The sequence below is a fragment of the Osmerus eperlanus genome, chromosome 6 (assembly GCF_963692335.1).
Source record: "Osmerus eperlanus chromosome 6, fOsmEpe2.1, whole genome shotgun sequence".
Classification (NCBI taxonomy): domain Eukaryota; kingdom Metazoa; phylum Chordata; class Actinopteri; order Osmeriformes; family Osmeridae; genus Osmerus; species Osmerus eperlanus.
The window spans coordinates 19,584,212-19,611,428 of record NC_085023.1 but is presented as its reverse complement, the minus strand read 5'-3'; the positions used below and the strand labels follow the sequence as shown (position 1 = coordinate 19,611,428).

General features: G+C 47.8%; 2 protein-coding genes across 5 annotated transcripts; both read right to left on the bottom strand.

The window, feature by feature from the left end:
- Positions 1 to 3: 3 nt before the first annotated feature.
- LOC134022605 (protein FAM13A-like) lies at positions 4 to 17,770 on the bottom strand. Its single transcript, XM_062464278.1, has 20 exons — positions 17,445 to 17,770; positions 16,705 to 16,894; positions 16,373 to 16,582; positions 15,897 to 16,077; positions 13,875 to 14,064; positions 13,409 to 13,527; positions 9,194 to 9,338; positions 8,763 to 8,896; positions 7,702 to 7,741; positions 7,224 to 7,268; positions 6,112 to 6,301; positions 4,929 to 5,154; positions 4,198 to 4,339; positions 3,052 to 3,133; positions 2,736 to 2,941; positions 1,872 to 1,955; positions 1,662 to 1,757; positions 1,250 to 1,452; positions 987 to 1,088; positions 4 to 534 (listed from the first exon to the last, which is right to left on the bottom strand). Exons 1-20 carry the CDS (start codon positions 17,472 to 17,474, stop codon positions 411 to 413), a joined length of 2,739 nt encoding a protein of 912 aa, XP_062320262.1. The 5' UTR covers positions 17,475 to 17,770; the 3' UTR covers positions 4 to 410.
- Positions 17,771 to 18,795: 1,025 nt separating this feature from the next.
- Positions 18,796 to 26,044, bottom strand: LOC134022600 (monocarboxylate transporter 9-like). 4 transcript variants are annotated; one of them, XM_062464241.1, is made up of 6 exons: positions 25,812 to 26,044; positions 24,255 to 24,500; positions 22,311 to 22,454; positions 21,375 to 21,470; positions 20,071 to 20,940; positions 18,796 to 19,801 (listed from the first exon to the last, which is right to left on the bottom strand). In XM_062464241.1, exons 2-6 carry the CDS (start codon positions 24,457 to 24,459, stop codon positions 19,617 to 19,619), a joined length of 1,500 nt encoding a protein of 499 aa, XP_062320225.1. In that variant the 5' UTR covers positions 24,460 to 24,500; positions 25,812 to 26,044; the 3' UTR covers positions 18,796 to 19,616. The 4 variants fall into 4 exon arrangements, with proteins under 4 accessions (XP_062320225.1, XP_062320226.1, XP_062320223.1 ...); XM_062464242.1 differs by lacking the exon at positions 25,812 to 26,044 and adding an exon at positions 25,251 to 25,430; XM_062464239.1 differs by lacking the exon at positions 25,812 to 26,044 and adding an exon at positions 24,633 to 24,793.
- Between the last annotated feature and the right edge of the window lie 1,173 nt (positions 26,045 to 27,217).

Below are 27,217 nucleotides of genomic sequence, written 5' to 3'. Positions count from 1 at the left end.
CAGGAAGAAAAAAAACAAACAAACAATAATGTGCCATAAATAGAGCATTTAAATCGCTAAAATGTATCTAACATCAACTGTTAATATCCGTTATTTTTTTCTTCTTGGAATGAAGGCGTGTACACTTGCTACATTAGCTTCATGACAACAATATTTTATATTATGTCACCAAGACAAGAGAGTTGTTGAAGAACATATAAAAAAAAATCAAATTTTGCCATCTCTCTCTCCAATTGTGGACATCAAACCATTTAAAGTGCATAGACATAATAAGCATGGCATGAAAAGAGAAGTACCACCAAATCTCACTTTTAACAATGAACGCTCTGAAAAAAAAACTCCTGGAGTGTTGAAAAAAAAAAAAAAAAAAAACTCCTTTCAGATTAAAAGTCCCAGTGAGAGACGGTGACTCAGCAGGTCTTGGGCGTGTCCTGTTTACTGAGCAGGGCTTCCAGTAGGCGGAGCTTACCTTTGAGGGTTTTGTACTGGCAGTACTCCTCTGCCATTGGTCCACGGTCCTCCTTCTGGACACTCCTAGTGAGACCAACATGTACACACACACTTCAGCGTTTCTGACTGCATAAGCTGCAGCCACCCTCATTACTGGTCTAGTTCCTGTGTTGCCTTATTCAGATAGCTTTGTACACTGTGTATTGTAATCAGAACATATTGTATTTTACTTTTGACAAAAAAAAAAAAAAAAAAACTATGGATTAGCCCGATGTACAGAGCAAAAGATGTGTACAGTTCAGAGCTGTGGTCTCTGCTTCTATGTGGTGTTGACGTTAAGTGAGTGTGCATCTCGCTGGTCTATCATTCTGATGACGATGGGGTGGGGGGGGGTTAGCCTTTATTGTGGATGTTTTTGTTTTTCACATGGCATTGTTGAAACTATGAAAACCAAATGTTCAAGTTTGTTAAAAGATGAATAAAAAAAAAAGGCAAAAGGATAAGTGAAAGGCAGTGAGGTTTGGTGTTGCTCTCACCGGCCCGTCTGGGAGTATAAGGTCTCCTCGAAGCCCCGTAGCAGCAGGCGGACTCTCCTCTTCTCAGCCCGCGTGGCCTTCAGCTGCTCCAGAAGCTCCGCCCTGCAGAGGGGCGGGGCCAGAGGAGATACACACACTCATTGAGATTGTGTGGCAGTGTGTGTGTGTGTGTAGATACTGACTAAAAACTTCACATTTATAATAATTAAAACTTCCACACCTCATATTAATTGGAAGGAGGGGTGGGATTAGATGATCTGTACCTTGGTGCCTCGTGGAGAGTTGCTATGGTGACGCTGGGAGCCTGAAGACCTTTGACCTCGTCCAGAGGGGACACCAGGGGCGTGTCGGTCGCATCCTGGAGCGGCACGCGCAGAGTGTCGTCTGAGGGCGCGCGTGGTGGCGCCGGGGCGAGGGGCAGGGGGCCAGCCTTCACACACTCTTCATCAGAACCCTCCTCTTCCTCCTGCGGGTACACACACACCCGTAAGCAAGGCTTCTGACGGTTGAGGTGTGTGAGAGAGAGATTGTGTGTGTGTGACAGTGATCGTGTGAGTGCAGCAGAGAGGGAGAGGGAGAGGAGAGGGAGAGTGAGTGAGAGTGAGAGGAGAGGGAGAGAGAGGGAGAGAGAGGGAGAGTGAGAGGGAGTGAGAGGAGAGGGAGAGGGACACTCACTATGGTGGTGATGAACGGCGTTGTGCACAGAAGCTGCTTGACCAGGCGGTAGCGATCGTACAGAGGCTTCATCAGGGCTCGCTCCTGTCTGGAGCTCTGCATGCACACACACACACACAGGGTGGGGGGGCAATGCACATGGTCCTTTTTACGTGTTCATAACCACCATGTATGACCCAGATGAAGATGCAGCACGTGTGGTCTCCTCACCGGCCGTCCATGCTGGCTCTCAAAGTACAACAGGCACTTCTGCAGGCTGATCTTCTCCAGAGCCGTCTGAGCCTGGTTCATCTCCTGGAATGACACACACACGCACACACAGCTGTAGTCAGGAAAGACCTGAGATGCACCGAACCCTTCACACAAGTACTACCATGTCCCCCTGTGGGGCAGGAAGCTCCTGTACCCCCCCCCCCCCCATGTCCCCCTGTGGGGCAGGAAGCTCCTGTACCCCCCCCATGTCCCCCTGTGGGGCAGGAAGCTCCTGTACCCCCCCATGTCCCCCTGTGGGGCAGGAAGCTCCTGTACCCCCCCATGTCCCCCTGTGGGGCAGGAAGCTCCTGTACCCCCCCCATGTCCCCCTGTGGGGCAGGAAGCTCCTGTACCCCCCCATGTCCCCCTGTGGGGCAGGAAGCTCCTGTACCCCCCCCATGTCCCCCTGTGGGGCAGGAAGCTCCTGTACCCCCCCCATGTCCCCCTGTGGGGCAGGAAGCTCCTGTACCCCCCCATGTCCCCCTGTGGGGCAGGAAGCTCCTGTACCCCCCCATGTCCCCCTGTGGGGCAGGAAGCTCCTGTACCCCCCCCATGTCCCCCTGTGGGGCAGGAAGCTCCTGTACCCCCCCATGTCCCCCTGTGGGGCAGGAAGCTCCTGTACCCCCCCCATGTCCCCCTGTGGGGCAGGAAGCTCCTGTACCCCCCCCATGTCCCCCTGTGGGGCAGGAAGCTCCTGTACCCCCCCCATGTCCCCCTGTGGGGCAGGAAGCTCCTGTACCCCCCCATGTCCCCCTGTGGGGCAGGAAGCTCCTGTACCCCCCCCCCCCCCATGTCCCCTTGTGGGGCAGGAAGCTCCTGTACCTTGGTCTCGTCCGGCAGGTGGAGCTCCTCCCGCCGCTCTCTCAGCCTGCGCGTCAGGGTCAGGACGGTCTCCTCCAGCGAGGGCCGGCTGTTGTTGCTGCTGTGCTGCTGCTCCACCGCCCTCTGCTGGCCGCTGGCGGCTCTGCAGGAACCCAGAGCTCCATCCTGATCCCTCAGCCCCTCCACACACTGACGTAGCTTCAGCTCTGGATGGAGGGAGGGGCTTACAAACAATACTGTACATAGGAATGTTTATGAACATGGGGATCAGACAAGTCCAGACCAGTCCAGACTGTAAACCTGGAGAACTTTTCACCTTTGAGCTGCTTGCGTGACCTGGTGATCTCCTTCATCAGCCGGGACATCTCTGGGTGGGCTGTCTTATCGTTATGAGCCGGCTGCCACAAACACATTCACCAAGGAAACAGCACGTCAAGGACAAAGCTAGAATCACCACTTTTCTGTAATTCATGACCAGTAGAAGCAACATCCTCCTGTTGATCTGTCTGTGGTGTCATGAGGAGAGAACAGGACCGGGGTTAAAGAGCTGAGGGCGTAGTGACCCATGTTGTCCAGCAGAGAGAGCTGTTTCCTCCTGATATTCACACACGTTACACTGTTATTATACTGTTATGTTGTTATTATACTGTTTTTACATTGTTGTTATTGTGTTGTTATTACACTGCTGTTACACTGATATTATGTTGTTATTACACTGTTGTAGAGGGAGTTAGCGATGTCGACATGACTGAGAATAGAGACATTCCTGATCACCCATGGCCATATATGAGGGAGATGTTCCAAATTGTCGGCGTCAAAAAGGATTCCTGGCGAATGCGCCTGTAGTGTTTTTGTATTAATGTATTCAATTGATGTGAGGTCCAGTTACCAGTGTGACACTAAAACAGGTGGTAGTAATGGATACTTTGTACTTAAGTATATGTCAGAGCCCGTAATTCTTTAACTTGAGTGAAAAAGTTTAGTCAGGACACAACCCCTGCCTGAAGTCATTGGAAAACAAACCAACTAGACCTCGTTTCAGAGGTCTAGTTGAAATATGTAGACGAGGAGGTAGCACTCACATAAACCAGGCAAAGCATTCATGAAGCACTCACACAAACCAGGCGAAGCATTCATGAAGCACTCACACAAACCAGGCGAAGCATTCATGAAGCACTCACACAAACCAGGCGAAGCATTCATGAAGCACTCACACAAACCAGGCAAAGCCTTCATGAAGCACTCACACAAACCAGGCGAAGCATTCATGAAGCACTCACACAAACCAGGCGAAGCATTCATGAAGCACTCACACAAACCAGGCAAAGCATTCATGAAGCAATCACACAAACAAGGCAAAGCTAAACTGTAACTGCAGCCATCCATCCCTCTCGTGCTGCAGGATGAAACGCGACATGACTCGACATTTCCTAAGAAGCCGGCAGCCATGTTGTCCTCTCACCCTGTAGTGGCGCTCTTGCTCAAAGCGCTCCTCAAAGCGCCTGATCCTCCTCCTCAGCTGGTGGACGTGTCTGTTCAGCATGGTGACTGACAGGGCCTCGGGAGCGCCCTCCGCTGGCAGGGACCTCACAGTGCAGCGAGCCCTGGACACCACAACACACTTTTACATTTAGTCATTTAGCAGACACTCTTATCCAGAGCGACTTACAGTAAGTACAGAGACATTCCCCCCGAGGCAAGTAGGGTGAAGTGCCTTGCCCAAGGACACAATGTCATATGGCACGGTCGGGAATCAAACCAACAACCTTCTGATTACTAGCCCGACTCCCTAACCGCTCAGCCATCTGACACACATTCATCACTGTGTGTCCTGATGCAGGCAGTCAAGTATTGACTCCAACCTGGAGTCCACAAATAGACTCCAGGTTGACTAACTCAATAAATACTTATACGTAATAAAGTATTAGTATATACTTATAAGTATAACCTTATATAAAGTATAAGTATTTGCACCTTATATACTTTGTGCTTTTAATTATACGCATGTTTTTTTATACTACTTTAATATTTATTCTATTATAATTTATACTTATACTCCCCCCCCCACACACACACACACACACACACACACACACACACACACACAGACACACAGACACACACACACACACACACACACAGACACACACACACACAGACACACACACACACACACATTGCTCCACAGCTTACATCCTGATCTGTGCGCAAGGGGGGGAGGGCGCGCTGTCGGGGTCTGTGTTGAAGCGCTGACTCAGGCTGAGGCTGGAACATCGAGGGGACGGCAGGGGGCAATCTCCCTCCGCGATGTGCAGGAGCAGGGGGCTGGAGCAGGGGGAACACTGGGTCTGGGGCTGGGGGTCTGGACTTTCACCCCCCTCGGAGGTAGAAGTGGAGAGCTGCTTGACTGGGGCGGGTTCTGGAGTAGAGAGAGAGAAGAGGGTACATACTGTGTTAAGAGACAATGTCATACATTTGATATAATCAATTTGATACATTTCCTATTGTCTTTCATTTACAGTGAGAATGCATGGAGACAGTTACAACAGAGAGGTCTGAACAAACAAGTTGTTGCTGACCACCTGCCATTCAAAAACAAACAACCAGCACCAGGGCTGTACAAGGTAGCTGTTGCTGTGTGCTGCTGTGTCCCGTGCGCTGTGTGCTGTGTCCTGTGCGCTGTGTGCTTTGTCCTGTGTACTGTGTTCTGTGTGCTGTGTGCTGCTGTGTCCTGTGTGCTGTGTGCTGTGTCCTGTGCTGCTGTGTCCTGTGTGCTGTGTCCTGTGCGCTGTGTGCTGTGTCCTGTGCTGCTGTGTCCTGTGTGCTGTGTCCTGTGTGCTGTGTTCTGTGTGCTGCTGTGTCCTGTGTTGCTGTGTGCTGTGTGCTGCTGTGTCCTGTGTGCTGTGTCATGTGTGCTGTGTCCTGTGTGCTGTGTCCTGTGTGCTGTGTCCTGTGTGCTGTGTCCTGTGTGCTGTGTCCTGTGTCCTGTGTCCTGTGTGCTGTGTGCTGTGTCCTGTGTGCTGTGTCCTGTGCGCTGTGTCCTATGTGCTGTGTCCTGTGCGCTGTGTGCTGTGTCCTGTGTGCTGTGTCCTGTGTGCTGTGTCCTGTGTGCTGTGTCCTGTGCGCTGTGTGCTGTGCGCTGTGCCAGACAGCCTCCTGGTTTCTGATCCCCTAGACTGCTGCGCCACACCTGCCCACAGCCAGCACACACAGCTTTCACCACGCAGAGACGCATGTCAACATTCAACCACTGAGTATCAAGAACAAAAAAATGACATGCACTATGATGAAAGGGTCCGAGGCTCGGTGGTATGGAGGAAAGTGAGGGGGAATGGATTTGATGCTGGGGGAGAGGGGGAGATATCAGTCCTCTTACCTGTGTGTGGAGGGGTGATGATCCGGTCCTGGGGAGGAGGAGCGTGGAGGCAGGAAGCAGCCGGGCTTGGGGGGTCTTTGACACAGGGGCCAGGTGAGGATCGTGTTCCGGGGTCCTCTCTGGGGGGTCGGTCCTCCGGGGGCGGGAGGCCCAACTCAGTTTCCAGTGCCTGCTGCTTCAGGGAGGGGCTCTGGAAACAGAAGCAGAACATGTCCTCAGGATGAGATGGAGGAGGCCAGGAAGACCTCCCCTCGCTGGGCCCGAGGAGGAGGAGGAGCTGAAGGATCCTGGAGCTCAGAGCTGGTCCTGATCTGGGGGTGAGGGGGGCCGTTCCTCTGACACCTCAGTGGTTACAGCGTTGAGGGAGAGAGGGGCGAGTGAGGTTAGCCCTAAATCAGTCTTGTAACTGGGGCTTGGCTCAGTGCTTCTCTCCCCCCTCAGGTCTGGATCGCCTCACTACCTCCACAGACACAGTCTGATTTCGACGCGTCAGCCTTTCCAAGTTCAATTCATTCCCATCGGAAATTCCTGAATTCGATGCAGAGTCAGTGTCGCTGTGAGTCGCTCCCCGCTCCGGTGAGTCTGCTCTCCCAGTCTGGTCGGCGTTCCCCGTCCGACGCTCCCCGCTCCGGTGAGTCTGCTCTCCCAGTCTGGTCGGCGTTCCCCGTCCGACGCTCCCCGCTCCGGTGAGTCTGCTCTCCCTGTCTGGTCGGCGTTCCCCGTCCAACGCTCCGCTCTCCCTCGCATGGGTTATTCACGGCGCACTGGGAAGCGCCTGGAAAAACCATGCGCCGAGGTGTTTCCGTGGCAACGTCGACGAGGCTTAGCTTGTCTTGCCGGGATAGCGGGTGGTCAGAAGACCGAGGTTGTGTGTGTGTGTGCTCTGTGTGTGTGCTTTGTGTGTGTGCAGTGTTAAGGGGGGCTGCTCCTCCCTCCCTCCCTCCCCTCCCTCCCTCCCTCCCCTCCCCTCCCCTCCCCTCCCCTCCCCTCCCCTCCCCTCCCCTCCCCTCCCTCCCTTTGCCCTGGCTCCGTACCACACAGAAAGAGATCAACAAGGGAAGAAGACAAGAGACAGAGACAAAGAGACAGAGAGAAAACAACAGTATACTCACGTCATCACAACACAAGCTGCAGCCATCTTCTCCTCCTCCTCGCTCCTAGGCAGAGACAAACATGATTAGTCACCTCACCCACACTATAACTCTCCCATACACACACACACACACATCCCTCTCCCTCCCTCCACACGCACACAAACACACACTCGCAAAAGCCAACTTTCAAATGAAAAAAGAAATACACACAGAGAGTGAGCTAATTAGGAGAATGACCCCTATCTAAATTGAAATCATTGCCTGCAGACTGGAATTTAATTAGCCAATTATCCAGCCGTTTAAACTCCACTTCAACCGCGGATGCGTTCATTCTGAGTACATTTTGCATCCGGCCAGGCAGACGCGTTCATCGCCCTAATCGTCGCTCTCGCTGTTACAAGCTGTACCTCGACGCTGTCTTGCCGTCGCCCTGGTGACGCACTCATGACCCCCCCCCCCCCCCGCGCCCCGAGAGGTTTTAATAGTTTAGTTTTACCTTCTCCGCATCTGTGAGCTCCAAGCGTCCGCATGTCACTCTGCAAACAAGCAACGCAAAGTCAACCAGAGTATCATCCTGTTACGGGTCTACTAAGGAGTCAGGTGGCTGAGCGGTTAGGGAATCGGGCTAGTAATCAGAACGTTGCCAGTTCAATTCCCGGTTGTGCCAAATGACATTGTGTCCTTGGGCAAGGCACTTCACCCTACTTGCCTCAGGGGGAATGTCCCTGTACTTACTGTAAGTCGCTCTGGATAAGAGCATCTTCTAAATGACTAAATGTAAATGTAATGTACTTTAGTTAAACGCTTTCATGTCAACTGCACCTAAAACCACTTCAGAAAGCCAGAACCAGTACCCCTGGTAACCATGTTGACATTTCATACTAGCTCTGCTCTGCTATCTCCTATACCATATCAGTTATGGCCCTGTTTTCCGAGAGAGAGACCTGCTACAATATCTCCCTGGAACCATCATCTCCATTAACAACATCTATGGAGCTGTCTGGTCGAGGGCCTGCCATGGGGCCCGGGTGCCACCCTACTGTGGGTCGTGGGGCAGGGTGGCACCCTGCTGTGGGTCGTGGGGCAGGGTGGCACCCTGCTGTGCGTTGTGGGGCAGGGTGCCACCCTGCTGTGCGTCGTGGGGCAGGGGTGCCTTGTCCAGGGAGGGCAGCAGTTATTGGGACTGGAGTCAGACTGGAGTCAGACTGGAGCTGTATCAGCAGGCTGTACTGTGTTCTGCTAACCTACTTACTGAGCTGAGCTGAGAAACAGCTAGAAGAGAGAGCAGGAGCCCGAGGAAGGGATTATCCTCACCACGACACCACAACACACAACACACCACAACATACCACAACACACCACAACACACCACAACACACCACACCACACCACAACACACAACCAAGCAGAGAGAAGGCCTTGCATTGAGGCTGGGTCTCACTCTGCTGATTCTACCCTGTGGCAGACGGATGCCTTCAGATCTGGCTGTGTCCTACTAATATTGATGTGGAGTTTTTGAAAGGAGGCAAGAAGGATCAAGAAACCATACCCCCTCACCTCTCGCTGTGCTGACTGTGGGTTGGGACTCGGTTCTGGGCCTGGGTCTGGGCCTGGGTCTGGGCCTGGCTGCTCTCCGACCAGCCTCTGGGTTGCTCAGACCTCCACAGGTCCTGATTCAGATCCCGAGAAACCTAAAATACAACACATCTATTAGAACACTCCACAAAGACTCTGAATACATTTTTCACCCTGCACCCTGTTTAAAACAGCAGAATCTACATGTCATGTCTAATTATAGATGTGAAGGTACAATTTGACAGTTTCATATTTCACTTCATAATATTCACTGCTAATTGCACCCGCTTCTGGTAAACTAAAGAGAGAGAGAGAGAGAGAGAGAGAGAGAGAGAGAGAGAGAGAGAGAGAGATGAGAGAGAGAGAGAGAGAGAGAGAGAGAGATAGAGAGAAAGCGCATCTGCAATACCCACCAGATAACAGTCCTCTTTGAAAACTGTTCCTATATCAGTGGAGCAGAGAGACACAGAATCAGCCTCTCCATCTCTTCCTCTTTCTAGCAGGTCTGAGACCAGCCGCTGGGCACTGCTCTCACTGCCAACATCCAGGAGGTCGGGTCTGAAGAGTGAGAGAGGAGAGGGAAGAGACAGAGAAAGAAATATGAGGCCAAAATAAATGCTTTACATTGCTAGCTTAAGAGTATAAACTCTTTTTACTGTATTTTGATATATTCCCGAGTCTAAATCATCCTAGACTAAATGGATTTAAAATGTTTACTTAACGTTGACATAAGTGTTTGGGTGTGGCTAACGAACACATTATAAGGAAAATAAATAGCACTAAAAGGTTATTGTTTGTTCTAGTTATGCATCTGGAATAACAAGCCTGTTCCTGAGGTCGTTCACGTCTGTGACATCATTAACAAGAACAGGATTCACTCTGAATTGAACAAAATAAATACAACAGGCAGCATGACAGGGAACTTACTGGCCCCAAATCAACATCCACTACAAGGGACATTAATGTTAAAATTAGTCAAATTAATAACAATATTTCAATCAAAGATAAATTAGCTTAAAATTAGTTTAAAATTAGTTTTCATCCAGTCCATTCTGAGGTATTCAAGGTAAAATTAAAGGTAAAATTAGTCAAATTAATAACAATATTTCAATTAAAGATAAATTAGCCTAAAATTAGTTTTCATCCAGTACATTCTGAGGTATTCAAGGCAAACTCTGCATTCCTACCAGCAAGCTGATCGAGGTGGAAACGCTCATGTCTTACTTACAGGTCTGTCACATCCTGTCGGCCCTCTGGGAGACTGAAGCACAGCAGACAGGAGAACATCGGGCACCGGACTGCTGCTCTACTTTCTACACGCACTATTTCTACGTCTCTTTTCAGATTAAAAGCGTCTGCTCAATGAGTGAAAAGGCTAAATGTCGGAGCAGAACACACACTCAGCTCAGGGCCCAGGGAGGAGTCTGCATCTGATGTGGGCTTGTGGTTTTAGACAGAGAAGAGGGGGGGGGGGGGGGGGGTCAGGAAGGGAGAAGCCAGTGATACCCAGAGGCACAGCACTAGAACAGAAACAATCCGCCCTCCACATGAGCCCACACACACACACACACACACACAGTCAGAAAGGACGAGTGACGCGACACTGTGTGTTCCGGTCATTGGTCATTTTCAGGGGTCGGCCAATAGGACCGCTGGCTCTGAGGTGGAAGTAGGTCAGACCGTGTCAGAAGACTAACGATGATGTCATAGAGCCTAGCTCTTCCCCCTCGCAGTCCTCAGATAGAGACTCTCTGCTGAGCGCCCCAGCGTTCGTAGGCAGACATCTGAAGATACCATAGATGAGAGAGATCTGAGTCATGACTCACTAAGGATTGATGGGGAGGGGGGGGAGAGGAGGCAAGACAGACCTCCATACATCACAGAGAGAGAGAGGAGAGCCTGGACATATATCTGGACTGTAGTCACATCATGGCTAGCTGACCATAAATCTCAGCCCTGCACACACACACAGATACAGAGGCTCAAGTGAACATACACACACACACACACGGACGCCAGACAGGCCCAGACAGCCTGGGTATAATTAGACCCAAACGTGACGAAGTAGGAGAGTGAAGACAGTCTCTGGCTCTCGGTCTGACACATGGTCCCTGAGTGGGATCATTCTGGGGTCGAGTGCGATACTGGCCAGAGAGCGTTGCGGTCAGCGCTGACCAGTGACGTTCTGGTGTGGTCTAGTTACCCAAACCACACACACTTGAGAGCTCTAACTGGACCAGAGGGCTGCAGACCAGGACATGTGTTGCCCCAGAGAGCCTTGATAACAGCACTCACCACCAGAGAAGAAGCAGCGTGAGGATGTGCCTGACATGGAGAGACAAGGGAGAGTCTGGCACATAGGCACATCTCAGATACCAGCCCAATATACCAAGTCCTGTGTCAGTGAATGTGATGGAACGTGTGTGTGTGTGTCCTGCTGTGTACGTACCCACAGGGCACACAGGCACCAGACTACAATGAAGACAAAGTGTCTGGTCTTGTCAGCGTATACAGACTACAGTGTAGGACAACTGACCCAGAGAGAGAGAGAGAGAGAGAGAGAGAGAGAGAGAGAGAGAGAGAGAGAGAGAGAGAGAGAGAGAGAGAGAGAGAGAGAGAGAGAGAGAGAGAGAGAGAGAGAGAGAGAGAGAGAGAGAGAGAGAGAGAGCGATGACCTTTCCATCTCTTTCTCTTTACTTTAGTACAAACCAACCTAGAGGCTTCAGCTCTCACACACACACACACACACACACACACACAACAGTGAACGTTCAGGTACACACACTGGGGTGCACAGCCGTGAATCACTGAGTTCACGTGAACACGCAGTCACGTGCGGTCCCGACGGACTGGAAGAGCAAACATGGTAATGAGGTGCTCTCGCTGCATGCCAAGTACTTGGTAATCACATTCAAGACACAAAAATAGACGTTTCTATTTTGCACTTGCTAACGGGCGAAGCCTCCAAGTTTTAGAGTAAAAAGTAACTTGGGAACAGATGGCTGCAACACGCTGATTTATCTTAGGGACCAATTTGTCATTGTTCCACTTTCCGGCTCTTTCCAGCAGCAACGTGGGAGGATACATGTTCCTCACGGTTCACTGGAGAGTAACGCTGCAAATACACATTCTCATTTCATATCCTGGCTATCACGCACAACAAACCTAAGATAGTCTACGAAGCTACCATGGAGCAAGGCAGAAGGTAACAAGAAAACATTAAAAAAACACAAGAAACTTTTTGTGTCGGGTTGTGTGTGAAAACAGATTGAAAACATATTTTGTTTTTGTTTTGAAAGGTTGAAAAATGTGTATGGAAGACAGAGAGATTCCCTGACCGGACTGGAGGGCCTGCAATGGCAGCTCAACAGAGCTGTTCGTCATTAGACCAACATGTGTGCTGTTCTGACCTGTAAGAGGCAGACAGTTTCAACAGCTTGTCACCTGTCCTGACCATCACACTTAGCTCCTGCTGAGCCATAGAAACGAAGAAGAACTCATGAATTGCTGTAACAAGAGAGTGTGAACAAACTGATGTTCAACAACATTAAAGTGCGATGTGAGAAGCTATTCTAATGACACAGAGGTAGAGTGTTTCAGGTTCTCTGACAGCAGCATGGCTAGATGCATTGGGGGTCAGATGGCTGAGCGGTTAGGGAATTGGGCTAGTAATCAGAAGGTTGTTGGTTCGATTCAGGCCGTGCCAAATGATGTTGTGTCCTTGGGCAAGGCACTTCACCCTACTTTCCTCGGGGTGAATGTCCCTGTACTTACTGTAAGTCGCACTGGATAAGAGCGTCTGCTAAATGACTAAAATGTAAATGTAAATGTAGAAAAGACTGGCCTGGAGCCTGACTCTATATACAGACACACACGCTGTCTGATTCACGGCCACAGTTTCAGAGCAGGCCCGCTGTCAGCAGCTCAGCCCTGAGGGAAAGCACATTTCTGACTCGCGTGTAACATTTTTGCACAACTGCGCTTTGTGAAAGGGGAGAAGGTTGGCCAGGAAATTCTGTGGTATTTCCTGTAATCGACGTCAAGGGCGAGTCAATATACAATGTGCAGATTTCCGACAGACAAAGGGTCAAACTGCAGACTAACTGCATCGTAAACAGTATGTTTTTCTTTTATTTGCTTACACAAACACACACACGCACACACACACGCACACACACACACACGCACGCACACACACACACACACACACACACACACACACACACACAGCCTCTGCTATAGCAGAGACACTTTGTTAGTGCACGCACTGCAAAAACAAGCTCCACAATCATCGACTTGGATAACACAAGATTTCCATCTATTGTACAAGGACACATTCTGTACATAATCAACAACACTTCATAAAGGTTTGCAAGCCACACAGGGCACAAGGTGCAGAGATAGAGCGGTGAATCAGGGCAGAGCACAGCCCCTGAACTCACCACCAACTCATCACCACTGCCACAACAGCTACTTATTGTCAACAAGGCTATTTTTAGACTGTAAATTGCAGATAATCATCAGTCAAGAGAGGACAGGCTGCTCCTCATGTTTATATGAAAAGAGCCTTCTCTGCTAAGCTACAGGGTTGTGTAGGGGTGTATGGAAGCTCAGCCCGTGGCCTGTACCTGGGCAGGTTTGTGAGGGTCCACGTGTGACTGGTGCTGCTGGTGCCTGTGGTGTCCAGGCTGTGGTCGGCCTGCAGCCCAGTCTCGCTGTCCTCTGAGCGCGAGGGGCAGAGATGAGCCTGGAAGGGGCAACACAAAACCAGTTCATCGGTTCAGTAGCTGACATGGAGCCGTCGACGGTCTGCTGTTCTGCCGGCTTAACAGAGTTCAACGAGGGGTCACGGTCAGGTCACCGCTCGGCTTCTAGAACTGCTTTCGGAATGGGATTTGATAGTTTAAAGTTCACACCGACAGGAAACTGAATTCCACCTTCTTTGTTTAAAGAGCTCAGTGTTAATCTGGTACCAGGCTCTGTCAGCCAACTGCAAACTGTAAGACGACGTGATGAATCTCATTTGCCAATACAAGTTTGAGGAAAAAAAAAGAAAAGTTAAACTTAGGGAATAAGGGAAAAAATGTCTCTTACCTGTGGAAGAGACAGGGCCGAGAGGGGCGGGGGAGGGGGCGAGGGGGTGGGGTACCAGGCAGGGGGAGGGCGGGGCGGTTGCAGAAGCTCCGGGGGAGGGTGGAGGAGGACAGCCTGGTTTCGGAGCAGGTGCAGCAGTAAGGCGTTACACACACTCTGCTCCTCCAGCATCCTGGGGCTGGCAGGGACCCTGAGGCCAGGGCAGAGACACACACACAGGGGGTTCAGACCCAGTCAACACCCCCTGGTCGCTCCCTATGATGAGAGCTGGGAGGGAGGCAAAACTCAGGAAGGGTTAGTCAGTGTCTACCGAATAAACAGCTCTGTGACTAAGTCACTCTGGAATCCACATGACAAAGTCAGAAAGTCTGAGACTGTTTGTATTCAGTGTTTGAACCTTCGTTTTTTTTTTTTTATTGGATGTGCTTATTGAATATCTATTATGTATCTATAGAGTTCCCCCTAGTGGAGGTGTGGTTGTAGTGCAGGTTACAAGTGTAGTAAGTTACTGATAGTGTCAAAATCTCCAAGCAAGTTAGTGACCTATCTTTCCTCAAAACAATGTAGCCAGCCCATTCAACACCAAACACTGCCCTACATTCCAGCAATTCTGGCTAACCCTCCCTGACCTCTCCAAAAGCCTAGAACCTTTCCGACACACCAGTCAACCTGAGAGAGTCTAATTGTTTTGATACCATCTGTTCATGTTTTTTTTAGATTGAAGGCGGGAAGGGGGGGCAAGCTACACTGAAAAGGGGGTCAGGGGAAACATATGGATATTAATAGTTTGTTTGTGGTTAGTCTGAACGTGGTGGAGGTCAGAGGACCAGATGAGGACTGTCAGAGCCTCAAGCGTACGACTGTCCGACTAGAAAGCCCTCCCAGGCGTAGGAGACGGGGGCTCAGCGGAGCGCATCTCTCCACGACGCCTCATCCCATCGGACGTGCGTGTTCGTGGAAAGACGGACTTGGAACATAGAGTACTGAACCTTTGGATGAAGAGGCTGAGAGAGGGTTATGGAAGAGGTCAAATAAAACCTGTCTCGTGTTAACGGGAGCATGTGTTAGGTATAGAAAAGGCAGGGTCTTTAACCAGGGGATGTAGGCTGGGTATGTGTGACAGTGTGTTTGGAGAAGAGGGGGGGAGAGGACTTACAGTGTGGGGGGACAGGAATGCCCTTGTGGCAGCTGCTGCGCTCTCTCTCTCCTCTCTCTCTTCTCTCTCCTCTCTCTTTCTCTCTCACTGTGTTTCAGTGTCTCTCACTCACCACCAATCTTTTGTACATCTTTGTTTCCCTCTCTTTCTCCCACCCTCTCTCCTCCTCTCTAAACATTTCCAACGTCATACAGAGGCTTAAGACCGTCTGTCTGTACACAACATGTTCTCCTCCAGCCTTCCATCAGCTGTCATTTTCTCTCACTCACTAAAATGTACACCTCAACAAAACTCTCAACAAACTCTGCTGGCCATTACATTCCTTGCTTATTTCCAGCATCGGGCAGCCGAGAGGGTGTTGACTGGGTTTAAATAAGAGTCGGGACTGGAGCAGAGCAAGGACAGGGACAGAGACAACTATCTGTGGGTGAACCTCTGGGGGTCATGTTTGTATACTTTGACAGCAGCGTTGCGTAAACTAAGAGGAAGCTGCTGTTGAAACAATGTTCCGTACACCCAAGCAGTCCAGCCCTGTCAAACCACTCCACACCCATTTCCTAAACACTGCCAACCCTCCACCCTACCCCCCCCCCCCCCCCCCCCCATTATTGCAACTGCACTAAAGACAACCCTGAAACTGCCTCACTAATGTTGTCCTGAGCTAAAGTGCAAGGGGATTTTATAGGGATGATGACACATCATCCGATAAGAGTGAAAGTGTGGCCGTTCTTGTTTTGTACGATCATGTTACGGGCACAATCTTCTATCTTTATAGGTTGTTCTAGTTTAATGGCCTGATATGGCCCTACTGGATGTCTCCAAACTGGTTTAAGAGATAAGCGGGTTGACTGGCAACAATGACTCACTGGAATATACAGGGTCCAAAGACTGTGGCAAGGTTCTCCACTGGCATGTGATTGGACTGGCTGTGAGAGGCCACCCTGGACAGGAAGTGGATGAGGTAGGACAAGATGCTGTGGTTGTCAGCAGGCAGGCTGTTGAACTTCTGTCTCAGGGCCATGTTTAGCTGTGCTCCATCAGCCCCCTCTGAGAAAACAAAACAACATGTTCACATGAAAATGTAGACATCTCCAGCCTGAATTAGTCATGGTAAAATAGAATCCACAGGTCAACAGCTAGCCACTGTGAGTAAAACAACATCTAGGTCGTTGGCTATGCCGAGAACGCCGTAGGGTTTGTTTCCCAAAGAATCTCTGTCAATACTTTGAGTTCCAGTGCCCTGGACTCCCCAATACAAAGGTAACAGTTCTGGACTTAGGCGTGGTGTCATTCATGTTCTGGGGTCCGGCCCCGGCCCCTGCCCTTGCTCCGGCCTCGGTACCTGCGAGGCTGGCGACCAGGTCCTTGCGCTGGGGCTCCGGTACGAGCGCCCCTGGGAGCTCCCTGAGGAAGAGCTTGAGAAGGGAAGCCACGGTGGGCACGTCTCCCTCCTGCTCCAGGTCCACCACCTCCCCCCTGTCCCACCTCTGCCTCAGGAGCCTGGTCCTCACCACAGAGCCGGACAGACGAAACAGCCCTCTCTGATGCACACCTGGAGGGCGGGAGACGGAAGACAGGAAGAGAGAGAGACGGGATGAGAGAGTAGAGGGGAGAATCTGGAATCTGTGCTACGAGCACATCTGTGTCTGTGTGTGTGTCGACTCTGAGGTTTACCATTTCTATCCAGGTACTCAACCATGTGTTGCAGTACGAGGGGAACCCCACATTCAAGCTGGTTTTCATCCCTAAGTGTTTCCAGGGCAACTCCGAACACAGTGCCGGCGTGGGGTCCTTGGTCTGGAACCACAGGCTCAGGGCTGATCTTAGCATTGTGCTTCAGAATTCGCACGGTGGCTGGATCGTTCTGTAGACAAAACAGAATAAACATGTAAGTGCCTAAAGTTTGAGAAGATATAGCCCACACTGTGAAAGCTGCAATCATCATTATTGCTATATAATATTCTAAAGCTTTAAACTTCTCATTTGCGACTTAGAGACTTTTACATTTTAGGGAAAATCTTTTTCACGGCACTGCGTATAGTGTGGAAAGTTACGAATTGTTTCGTGTGGGTGTCCCTGAAACTCTCTAAATAACTAAGACCCTATAAACTACAAGAAAGTGTGAAGTTTCAGTCTCTAGCAACAGTCTGCTCTGCAAATAACTTCATATTGCATTAGGAGGAAACATATATACTAAGCAGTCTTATCTATGTGTTAGAATACATTTGTGCAGCAGCCTCAGGGCAGGAGACGTGGAGAGCATCACTTGAAAAACGACTACAGTAGATGCTTTCAGCTTTGCCAAAAGATGCTGCCTTTTAGATCCACTAAACTGTGTAACTAGGTAGTCCGGTAGTTGCAACTCAGTGTTAATGTTGACCGATAGTCTCTGAAATAAAAAAGTTTAACCTTACACAAAGATATACTGAAGCGCTTGCTCCCATCTGGTCTGACAAAAGAGCTAGCTAGCGTGGCTAACGTTACTGTCCTTGCACTCCAAATTCAGCATCATATACTGTAGTCGATCCCCTGTTCTTGAGCTGTTCTTTTCCCCCGATCAATATTCCTACGCAAAGTACAATATTCTATTTAGTTTGGTATTGCTCATAGACATATTATCTAGCTATACAACAGATAAATTAAAATTTCCATTGGTCAGAGTTTAAATGTAGACTAGTCGAATTTCGAGTCAATCTTGATTGCTGCATAGCTAGCTGGTCTCCAATGTTTACATGTTGCTAGTCACGTGACAATAATTATTGTAACTATGGGGATTATCTGAGGAGTTGCCACAAAGAATGTATTGTTCTTCTAATCTTTGGTTGCCATAACTGCTGGCCATTGTATGGATAAATGGCAAATACTGGTTTTTACATTCACCTACGTCTAACTTTTTATGAGACACATCATAAAGTAACATTTTTCAGAGAGTGGAAACTCTTGCTGGAAACTCTTGCTGTGGGATGTCGGAAGATCGGAAGAAATAGCTCTACCTCTGTCAATAAAAATTGATTAAATAATTAATCAGTAGTAGGCTATATGTGTAGGTTCAATAATAATAGCCTATCCTTTGCTTTTTTGGTAAATAATTTTTTTATTAGGCTATTATTTTAGAAAATTACAGTTCTAATAAAACAGAACAATAGAATGCAAACAAAAACTGTAACACTGACAAAATAATAAGAACTGGTTAAAAATTATAAAGACTGTCAGCAAACTAGAGTCACAGCATTTTACTTAATACTTCATTTAGACACTGTAGGCTACTGTCTTAAGACTGAGAATTAGAAGTCTTAGACCTGAAGAAAGTGTTATTGAATATGTTTAACTCACAAGTAGCTAAGTAGGCCTGTATTAAAATTATTATATTCCTTAGAAATATTACGGATTCCAATAATAACAATAATAAAATGACAAATGTTCTAATCTATGCCTGGCTCAGTGCATTTAAAAGCTTATAAACATACATTGAGCAGACTTTACAAAAAAGGGCTATATCAAAATAAAAAAAGGAATAATGGCACCTTTGTGGGTGGACACGCACACACACACACACACACACACACACACACACACACACACACACACACACACACACACACACACACACACACACACACGCACACGCACACACACACACACACACACACACACACCAAAACATAATTTAAAAGTACATGTAATCAATAGGACCAGCCTGGTGATGTAATGCAGCAAACAGGGTCAGCATGCTTCAGGGAAAACCAACATGCTAGTAGAGACAAACCGGACAACTGGTCCACATCTGTTCCTGTATCAAGGCCTTTTCATATGTTCTTAGTCTGTTTAAAGGCAGAACTGTACCAGACTATACACGCACATACCATTTTAAACATTAAAAGCCAAATACAGTACAAGTACAGTACATGACAAATGCATTTTATGGTTATTCTTTTGAAGCAAGGCTTGAATTATTCATCAGGCATTACTTGTTTATAGATATCCACCATAATCTCACTTTGGTAACACAGGGAAGTTCTAAAGAAAAATAAATAAATAAAAACAGAACAAAAAACAAGAAAGAAAGACGATTTTGTGCGTCTCACAACACGGTACTTTAAAGTGCATTCCCTCATTTCGAATCCCTGTATTGTTTCCCGGGCTAATCTTTGGAATTGGAACTCCGTTTTGCAATATGGTTTTAAAAAGACAAAACAATCTAAACAGTGTTTTCAGTGATAACCAACATATCCACAGGTTGGTTTATGTATCTCCACAGGGTCAACCACAGCCAAAGAACATTTTTAGTTTGAACCCAGTGAAGGTCCACAACTGGTTTCTGGAAGTAAACATACCGTAATGTATTAATCTTGTCATCAATCATGTTGTTGAATAGGCCCTGTAAAATAAGGCAATCCATATGAACTCACACCCATGCACATGCATGTGAACTCTTTCAAAGGTATTCAGCATGGAACACAAATTCCAGGTTTCCCCTCAGGTTTAACAAAATGAAATCTGTCTGCCACACAGAGCAAACTCTTTCCAGAGTATGTTAGGTTCATCAGAACATATTTGTACCAGGAAGTAGCTAAGAAGATTAGTGCTCAAGCTACAGAAGCGACTCTGTCACAATTGCTGGTGTACTGGATGTCTGGTCTGTTGTTGTTTGTCTTCTTCCTGTCCCAGCATGGCAACACACACAGGAAGAGCAGGAACCCACCAAGGAGCACACAGCCTCCGCTGAAGTAGAACGCCAGGTCATACGACTGTGTCCAGTCGAAGAACCACCCTGGAAGATAAAGACAGAAAAAGCGAAACAGGTCACCGTGATGCTTCAGTGAATTCAATTCAGCTCAACGCCAGTTTGCATTTTATGATGATTTTATCCCTATCCCTTTATGATGCATTTTATCCCTTATGATTTATCAGAGTATTGTCAAAAAGAGTTAGTATTTTGTAACATTTAGTAAATACCTTTAACTGAACCTGTACCTTCTCCATTTTGTTTAACAATAATGACAATCAAACTCCTGAAATCAAACAGTAATAACATCTTACCAACAACAGGTGGTCCCAGCACGATCCCACACCCCCCGAAGCACATGAGGATTCCATGGGCTTGTGTCAGCCTGTCCATGCCCACAATCTTGGTGGTGATGTACGACGTGAGAGACCAGTTCCCAGAGAAGAAGCCCACCACAGCGGAGAGGATCTGCAGGCCCAAGTAGCTCTTACAGAGGGGGATGAGGAGCAGAGCACTCCCGGTGCCCAGCAGAGTGAAGGCATACAAGTACAGGCTGTTTATCCACCTCACGTCAGCCAGAGCACCCAGTGCAAGCTTTCCCACGCCGGTGGTGATGGCTACTATGGAAACCAGGGGAATGATGGCGACCTCGTCGATGAGGCCTTCGCTCTGGGCAACGTCCTCCATGAAGAGAACTGGAGGAAAGGCACCCAGGCTGAAGAGGAAGAGAGCGACGCACAGGGCCACGAAGGCCCGGTCGTGCAGGAACTCGGCAGTGGAATGCATGTACTTGCTGTACGCATGCCGCTTCTCCTTGATGACTCTCACGATGGTCGAGCCACACAGAAAGCTCCCTTTCTTCTCCGCGGAGGGCGCCGGGGTGAGGTCTTTGGCATCGATGGTGATGAGAAATTCTTTGACCACCTCGTTTTTCTCCGTGGAGCTCGGTGTGATCTTCAGGTCCTCCACTGGAGGTTTCTCAAAGATCTGCTCTTCGGTGTTTCGCTCCAGGGCAGCCTTCCGTTTCAGGTAGTAACCTGGCAGGTTCAGAGGTCGCATGAAGCCCGCGCAGGCCATCAGGTTGAGAGCCAGGGCTCCGATGATGAGCAGGCAGCCGTCAAGGCCAAACAGCACGATCAGCTCATTCTGAGCGGTGGCATAGAGGAACCCTCCCACACTGGTGCCTATGGGAGAGAGGGATGATTTAGTTATGGTGCTTTTGGTAATAAACAATGGTTCATTGAATAAAAGCTATTGACTAAAGGAAACCTGCTGTCTAAATCGAATTGTTTTTAGTTTTTTTTAAACAATGTAATGTAAAAAAGGGCAGTCCAGTCACAAGCATAGTCTGTCAAAGTTTAATTTTAAGGTAAAATATCAATGAAGTAAAGGTCTTTAAATGGGATTGTCTTGTTCTCAGTGGGAAGGAAAAACAAAAAAGTTGGCCCCAACCGTTACCAGCCAACGTTGTCGTCAGTCCATGTCCCTAAACAAAGTCACTGCTGGCTGCTACCTTGGTATGTTTACCTTGGTATTCCAAGACTTCCGGCTTCTCATACATGAAAGAACTGAGCATGGAGAACTGGTATGCCAGAGAGCGCAGGAGGGGCTGAAGTACCTGTGGTGACAATGCCAAGGGCAAGGCCTCGTCTCTTGTCAAAGTACTGACAGGTGATGGTCAACGTGGCAGCATAGACAAGACCGCAGCCAAGGCCTGGGAAGAGGCAAACAGGAAAAAAGACGGTTCATAAGCACAGTTTATTCGAGGATACGTCGTCTCTTAACGTTCAAACGATTACTTAAAGACATTATAAAGTCCAATTTATAACTAGTAGGGCCTGCATCACAAAATAGCATTGTTTCTCAGGCAAGTTTTACTGCTGTATGATTAGTGAAAAGCATGAATAGAGAAAGAGATTGAGTTGCATGTGTGCACATGAGCACAGCCTAAGAAGCCAGTCTATAAATACCCCACTCCCCCCTTCTTTAAATATGCATTGCCTGCCTCTTGGGTTAGAGTGACAAGCAGTGTTGATGTCTATTGGGCTCTAACCCCCCAAGCATTGCACAGCTGTGAGTAGGTGTTGGATAATAGGCTGTGACAGGGGCTGAAACTCTGCTAGGGGTTACCCGAGTCATCAGTCACGTGGAGATCTGGATCTGGATCTTGCTACATCTCACACTGGACATCCTACATAATATGAGCAGCGATTGTAAAAAAAAATGTTTGAGGAACATTTTCAAATACAGCAGACTCAAAACAATTCTACTCGTACCCACTGCTCTGTATCAAAAACTGTGACTGGGGAAGTTCCGATTTGCTGAGAACACTTGTGCATTTCATTTAGTAATCCGGTTGATGTTAAGGGATTGAAACCACAGAGGATCTCTAGAACATTTATCACTCCTCCTCTCCTCATGACTACCAGACGAGAACATTCCAGTCATTTTTTCCCACAGTGACAAGGCCACGAGTTTCGATTTCACCAACTCTGGACTGGGTCACGTGACCCACAGGTGTTTCAGGAAGAACCCAATGTTCTTGCTCACTCACCGACAACAATCCCGTAAGAGAAGATGAGGAACTGGACATTGGGGGCAAAGGCACTGAGCATTAGACCGCCTGCCACCATCACGCCACTGAAGATGGTCACAGGGCGAGCACCAAAGTTGTCCACACAGGCACTGCAGACAGGACCTGTGGAGAGAGAGAGAGAGAGAGAGAGAGAGAGAGAGAGAGAGAGAGAGAGAGAGAGAGAGAGAGAGAGAGAGAGAGAGAGAGAGAGAGAGAGAGAGAGAGAGAGAGAGAGAGAGAGAGAGAGACAGACAGACAGACAGACAGACAGAGAGAGAGAAATAGAGAGAGAAATAGAGTGAGAAATAGAGAGAGAGAAAGAGAGAGATTTGTTACACAATAGGCCCTCTGAGTTTGGGAAGTGGTCAAAAACATGTAGATTTCTTAACCAAAACCACTCACAGCTAGGGTGAGTGGTTAAATGTGGACTGTTTAATGGAATATAAACTTAGTGTTCAGTTCAAGCCATGTGACTGGCTTTTTTCTTCTCGCTCTGGATCTGACAGTTATTATGGCTGTGACAACAAATACAGAGCTATACAGAGGATAATGATTCTTCATGGTCTACATCAGTGGCTTGTTTGTCTAGCTTCCACCCCTTTTCCTTGCATGTTTACAAGACAAAAGTCACTTCAGGCCCTGAAATATATCAATAATAGTAATCAACACCTGAGCAGAGATTAAAGGTTTGGGGAAAGGACATTTATGATTAAGCTTCTCTGTTGTCCTCACCCTAGCAGCATTCTCGTTTTAAAGCACACTGACAGACAATGGCTTATCTATTTATCTCCCAATAAGGGGGACAAAACCACAAATGGGGTCCGGTAATACCAGTTTAGAAACCCTTCAGAGAATATGCTAAAGGCCTTGGGCCAAGCTTGAGGAGATTGTATCACCCCCTCTGGTCCACACACCTGCTGCTCCTCATTAAACACTGCAATGTATGACCGGTGCCAAGTCCAATTCAGCTCTATCCCGATAACTTTTCAAGGCTATATTTAATCACTCACCAATAGCAGGGCATTTAATTACTACTGGATCGGATTGGCCTGACCATCTCTTTCAGTCGTGTCTAATTCTACATAGGAAATACTGAAGACAATGCAAAGATGACGCCTAGGTGGTTGTGTGTGAATGTCAGTGCTGCATAGATATATCGAATTACGGTTTCCCGATCTTAACTCCGGATACCCCGAGGGTGTGTGTGAAGAACAGCCAATCACAACCCTCTGCATCCCCCCCTCCACACACACTTCTCTCCCTGCTATTGTCTCTGCCCCTGCATCAGCAACGAAGAAGGCCCATGGCGTAAGACTGCAGCACACAGGCCGAGACTTGTGACACAGCACGGGAGGGGGGCGGGATCTGCCTAGTCATGAATTTCACAGAACTGGTGTCTATGTGCAGGAAAGGAGCCTTAGTAGACACGGCGAGTGGTACTTGTAAACAGGGATAAAGGAGGTCTGCTATTTATGATACTGTTGGACAAAATAATTCCCCCGACCTGAAGAGCGCCTACATCAAGCAAGGTCACTATAAAATAAAATAAAAATTGTGTTTTGATTATTTATATATATATATATATGTTTTCTGTTTCTAACACTCAAAATCTAACCTCAGCCATTGTCTCCCTGTGTCTACCATATATCTTTCTTTCTCATGTTTATCATCCTCGATAATAAAGTGACCTTCTATGTCTTACACAGGGAAGACGTGCTTATGAAAGTGCTTCAATATTTCACCACTATCAGCCAAGAACTTCCACTTCCATGACTTGGTCTAGCACAACGTCTGTGACAGCATGACCCACTTCACGAAAAACGGAAAACAGTGCTCTCTCAGATGGAGCCAAATCATGATTTATTGTTCTGTACAGTAAGCAGATATTTGTAGATTAAAGGAGAGTAAAGCTTCTTTACTCACTGGCTATTAGTCCCACTCCAGAGACCAGGGAGCCGACCCAGGCAGTCATGCCTTTTCCCTCCTGGAAGGCACTGAGCCACTCTGGGTAGAGGACGCCCACAGACTGGGGTGAGCCATAGGCCAGGAACTGGGCCATGAAGGAGGCCATGATGATGACCCAGCCCCAACCTCCGTCCAGCGCTTTCACCGAGACCTGAGCACTCATGCTGCCTGCTTCACTCTCACGGCCGCAAACTGGGAGGGTTCCTGAGAAAAACACAGAAAAATAAAATAATAATGGATGATGATGAGGATCATTAATTCTTCAGTAATAGAGACAATAATTACTAACACCTTTTTAAGATTTAGTCTACAGCCTAAGTTACACACACTGCTTACCTACAGCACAGCCTTGATGTACAGAAGGCTGATAGTTTTCTTGCCTGGTCAACCAGGCAGGCAGACAACCTGTCTTGTGTCCTAAACTGACTGCATCGTTCCACGTCCCAACGGCCGTTTTTGTTCCCTCAATCTGACCACACCTTAAAGGAGGGGAGAACTGAAACCGAACAGCCTACTTCTTCCATGTTCTTTCACCTGTTATGTTTTCCTAACTGATCTGGCACGGAAACCTGGACATATGAGGGGCGTTTCCCGGACTGAGTTTTTTTTAAATGCCAGTTCATGAATAATTTGTTAATGCAAGCAACTTTTTCTGCAGTGGTGCAGCATCTTGCCGACCCCACTATCCCCCTCTCTTTTCGCCAAAGCTGATCAGCGGAACAGTCGCAAAAGTTACGCACCTCAGTCATTAAAGTCATTGGGTGGATGCCTCTTTAGCTTGATAAACAATACACTTGTAAGCACCCGCAAAAAAATACGAATATATCACTCAATCCAATCTAAACATGCGACTTGTATTTAGCATGATTAAATGTAACGTGTTTCGCCTGCATGAAGGATAACACGTAACAACATGTTTTTGGAGAAATAAGGAGCTTAATACATGCGTCTTACCTCCACTACGTCAACAAAAATAACAATCGACACCTGCAAGATAGTGGCACGTTTGCCTACAGACCGATGCCATGGAGGGCTGTTTCTCGGTAATATCCCTATGTATGGAGCAAATATGCTATGCTACAAGAAAATGACCGAACTATCTGCGGACCGTGGCGCACGCCTAGGTCCGTGTGCACAGACCTTAATATGCCGCACACACCAGCATCAGATCCGCGCATACTATCAGTTTTATACGGCTTTGTTGGCGGAAAACAAACCGGTTCCAAGCTGTTCCTGCAGGTCCGGCTTATACGATAGGCTTGAGGAAGAAAGTGTGGAAAGTCGTTTGCCACTGTGAGGCTGGAGCGCGCAAATATGGCTCACTAACAAGCCCATCAAAAAGCCCCAGAGAGGGAAATGTTGTAAACATGCTAATTTAGTAGGCATATGCTATACTCCATCATTCAAAGCACCATTAGTGGATTAATGACATAGGGCAAGGTGTTAATATCTGTTGACAGCATGCAAACATTAGTTTAGTAAATCAATTAAAGTTATTCTTTGAAATTAGCCTACCTGGTGATAGGCCTAATACACCTCAAAGTGTTCCAACTCAAGTAAAATCTGGTGGAATGTTCTTCTCAAACAGTGGTCCTTCAGTAAAAAATAAAAGTACTATAGGGTATGCAACCACATAATAAAATCTCCCTTTAACTAAACATAACTACAAGTGAATCATGTAGTTTTGGCATAGTTCTACTAACGGGAAGTGCGCGAGGCTAGTATGAAGTTTGAAAATAAAATGATACTTGTCGGGAACATTGTTAATATTCCGCAGGGTCCAGTCTGAACCGGTTGCTGAATAAGGCAATAACAGGGTGGACTCGGCGCGTGTTTCCTTCTGACGCGGATGGGACTGGGTTTCCTCGTTTCCATTCTGAGTTGATGAACTGCGAGGCATAAATGAGCGTCTGAAGTGGCCTAGATCATTTTAGAGCGTTTAAGAGGGTAAACATGGGACACAGCCTAACAGGGATTCAAATAAATAGCAGCAATAATCACACATCTTAGTCTATCCCAGCTCTGAACTTTACCTCGCAGCCAAACCAACGTCTAACATTAGACCAATGACTATCCTTCCATTTAAAAGAAGGATATGTTGCTCATATGAGTGGCTATGGCTACTTTGACCGGTTCGTGGTTTAGTGATCAAATTATAAATCGTAAAAAAAAAATCGGCATACCTGTCTGGTTTATAGGCTATAGTTTTAAGGCGGTTAACTGTACATTTTACAGACTGTCAGTGACCTAAAGAACTGGAGCTTTCCACTGATCTCTGACATACCTTCCTTTTCAGCTTTACCTCAAGAATGTGGATTTTTACTCCAGGAAAGACTGATTGACTTTGGAGCACCGAATGTTCCAAACTAACTTGCAGTTTCCCACAGACTGCGAGTCTTACGGGAAGAATTATAATTCGTAATCCCCTTATTCCTCAAGAGAGGGGTAAAGAAGAATGAGAGAGCGGTTAGTTGTGTTCTTCCCTGGTACTGCAAAGGCCTGTTCTTTCTGACCAGACTTAATGAAAGCACTGAACCACATCCAAACGTTTTAACTAATTCAGAGACAAGCAATGGAAACGGAAACACTAAAACAAAAATAGAACACAATATACATGACAAAACACAGAATAGGTCTCAATATAAACTGCACACAAACCCACACCACCAGCCTTTGCTGCACAGGGACAATAACACGTATCTGGGATGAGGATTCTAGCGCCTCACCAGAACACTCAAAGTCCCCCCCCCCCTTTCCCCCCTCCTTCTCCTAGCATCCTCTGTTACCACATGTGAAATAGAGACCTCAGGAGGAGATGTTGGCCTCCATAAAGTCCACCCTGGTGAGGGATATAGGGGTTCGGGTGGAGTAAAACACCAAGAGGCGTCCTGCGGGTGGATAAACGGCCATGTTGGCTCTGC

What these genes read in the sequence shown, in the direction of transcription:
- LOC134022605 (XM_062464278.1), bottom strand. Translation starts at nt 17,474, where the DNA reads ATGGGAGCAAGCGCTTCAGTATATCTTTGT. An exon ending in AGCTCACAGATGCGGAGAAG is followed by an intron (nt 7,269 to 7,701) that starts GTAAAACTAAAC and finishes GTCTCTGCCTAG; the next exon opens with GAGCGAGGAGGAGGAGAAGA. An exon ending in AGCAAGAGCGCCACTACAGG is followed by an intron (nt 3,134 to 4,197) that starts GTGAGAGGACAA and finishes TGTTTGTGGCAG; the next exon opens with CCGGCTCATAACGATAAGAC.
- LOC134022600 (XM_062464241.1), bottom strand. Translation starts at nt 24,459, where the DNA reads ATGAGTGCTCAGGTCTCGGTGAAAGCGCTGGACGGAGGTTGGGGCTGG. An exon ending in TGGAGTGGGACTAATAGCCA is followed by an intron (nt 22,455 to 24,254) that starts GTGAGTAAAGAA and finishes CTCTCTCCACAG; the next exon opens with GTCCTGTCTGCAGTGCCTGT. An exon ending in CTCTTACGGGATTGTTGTCG is followed by an intron (nt 21,471 to 22,310) that starts GTGAGTGAGCAA and finishes GCCTCTTCCCAG; the next exon opens with GCCTTGGCTGCGGTCTTGTC.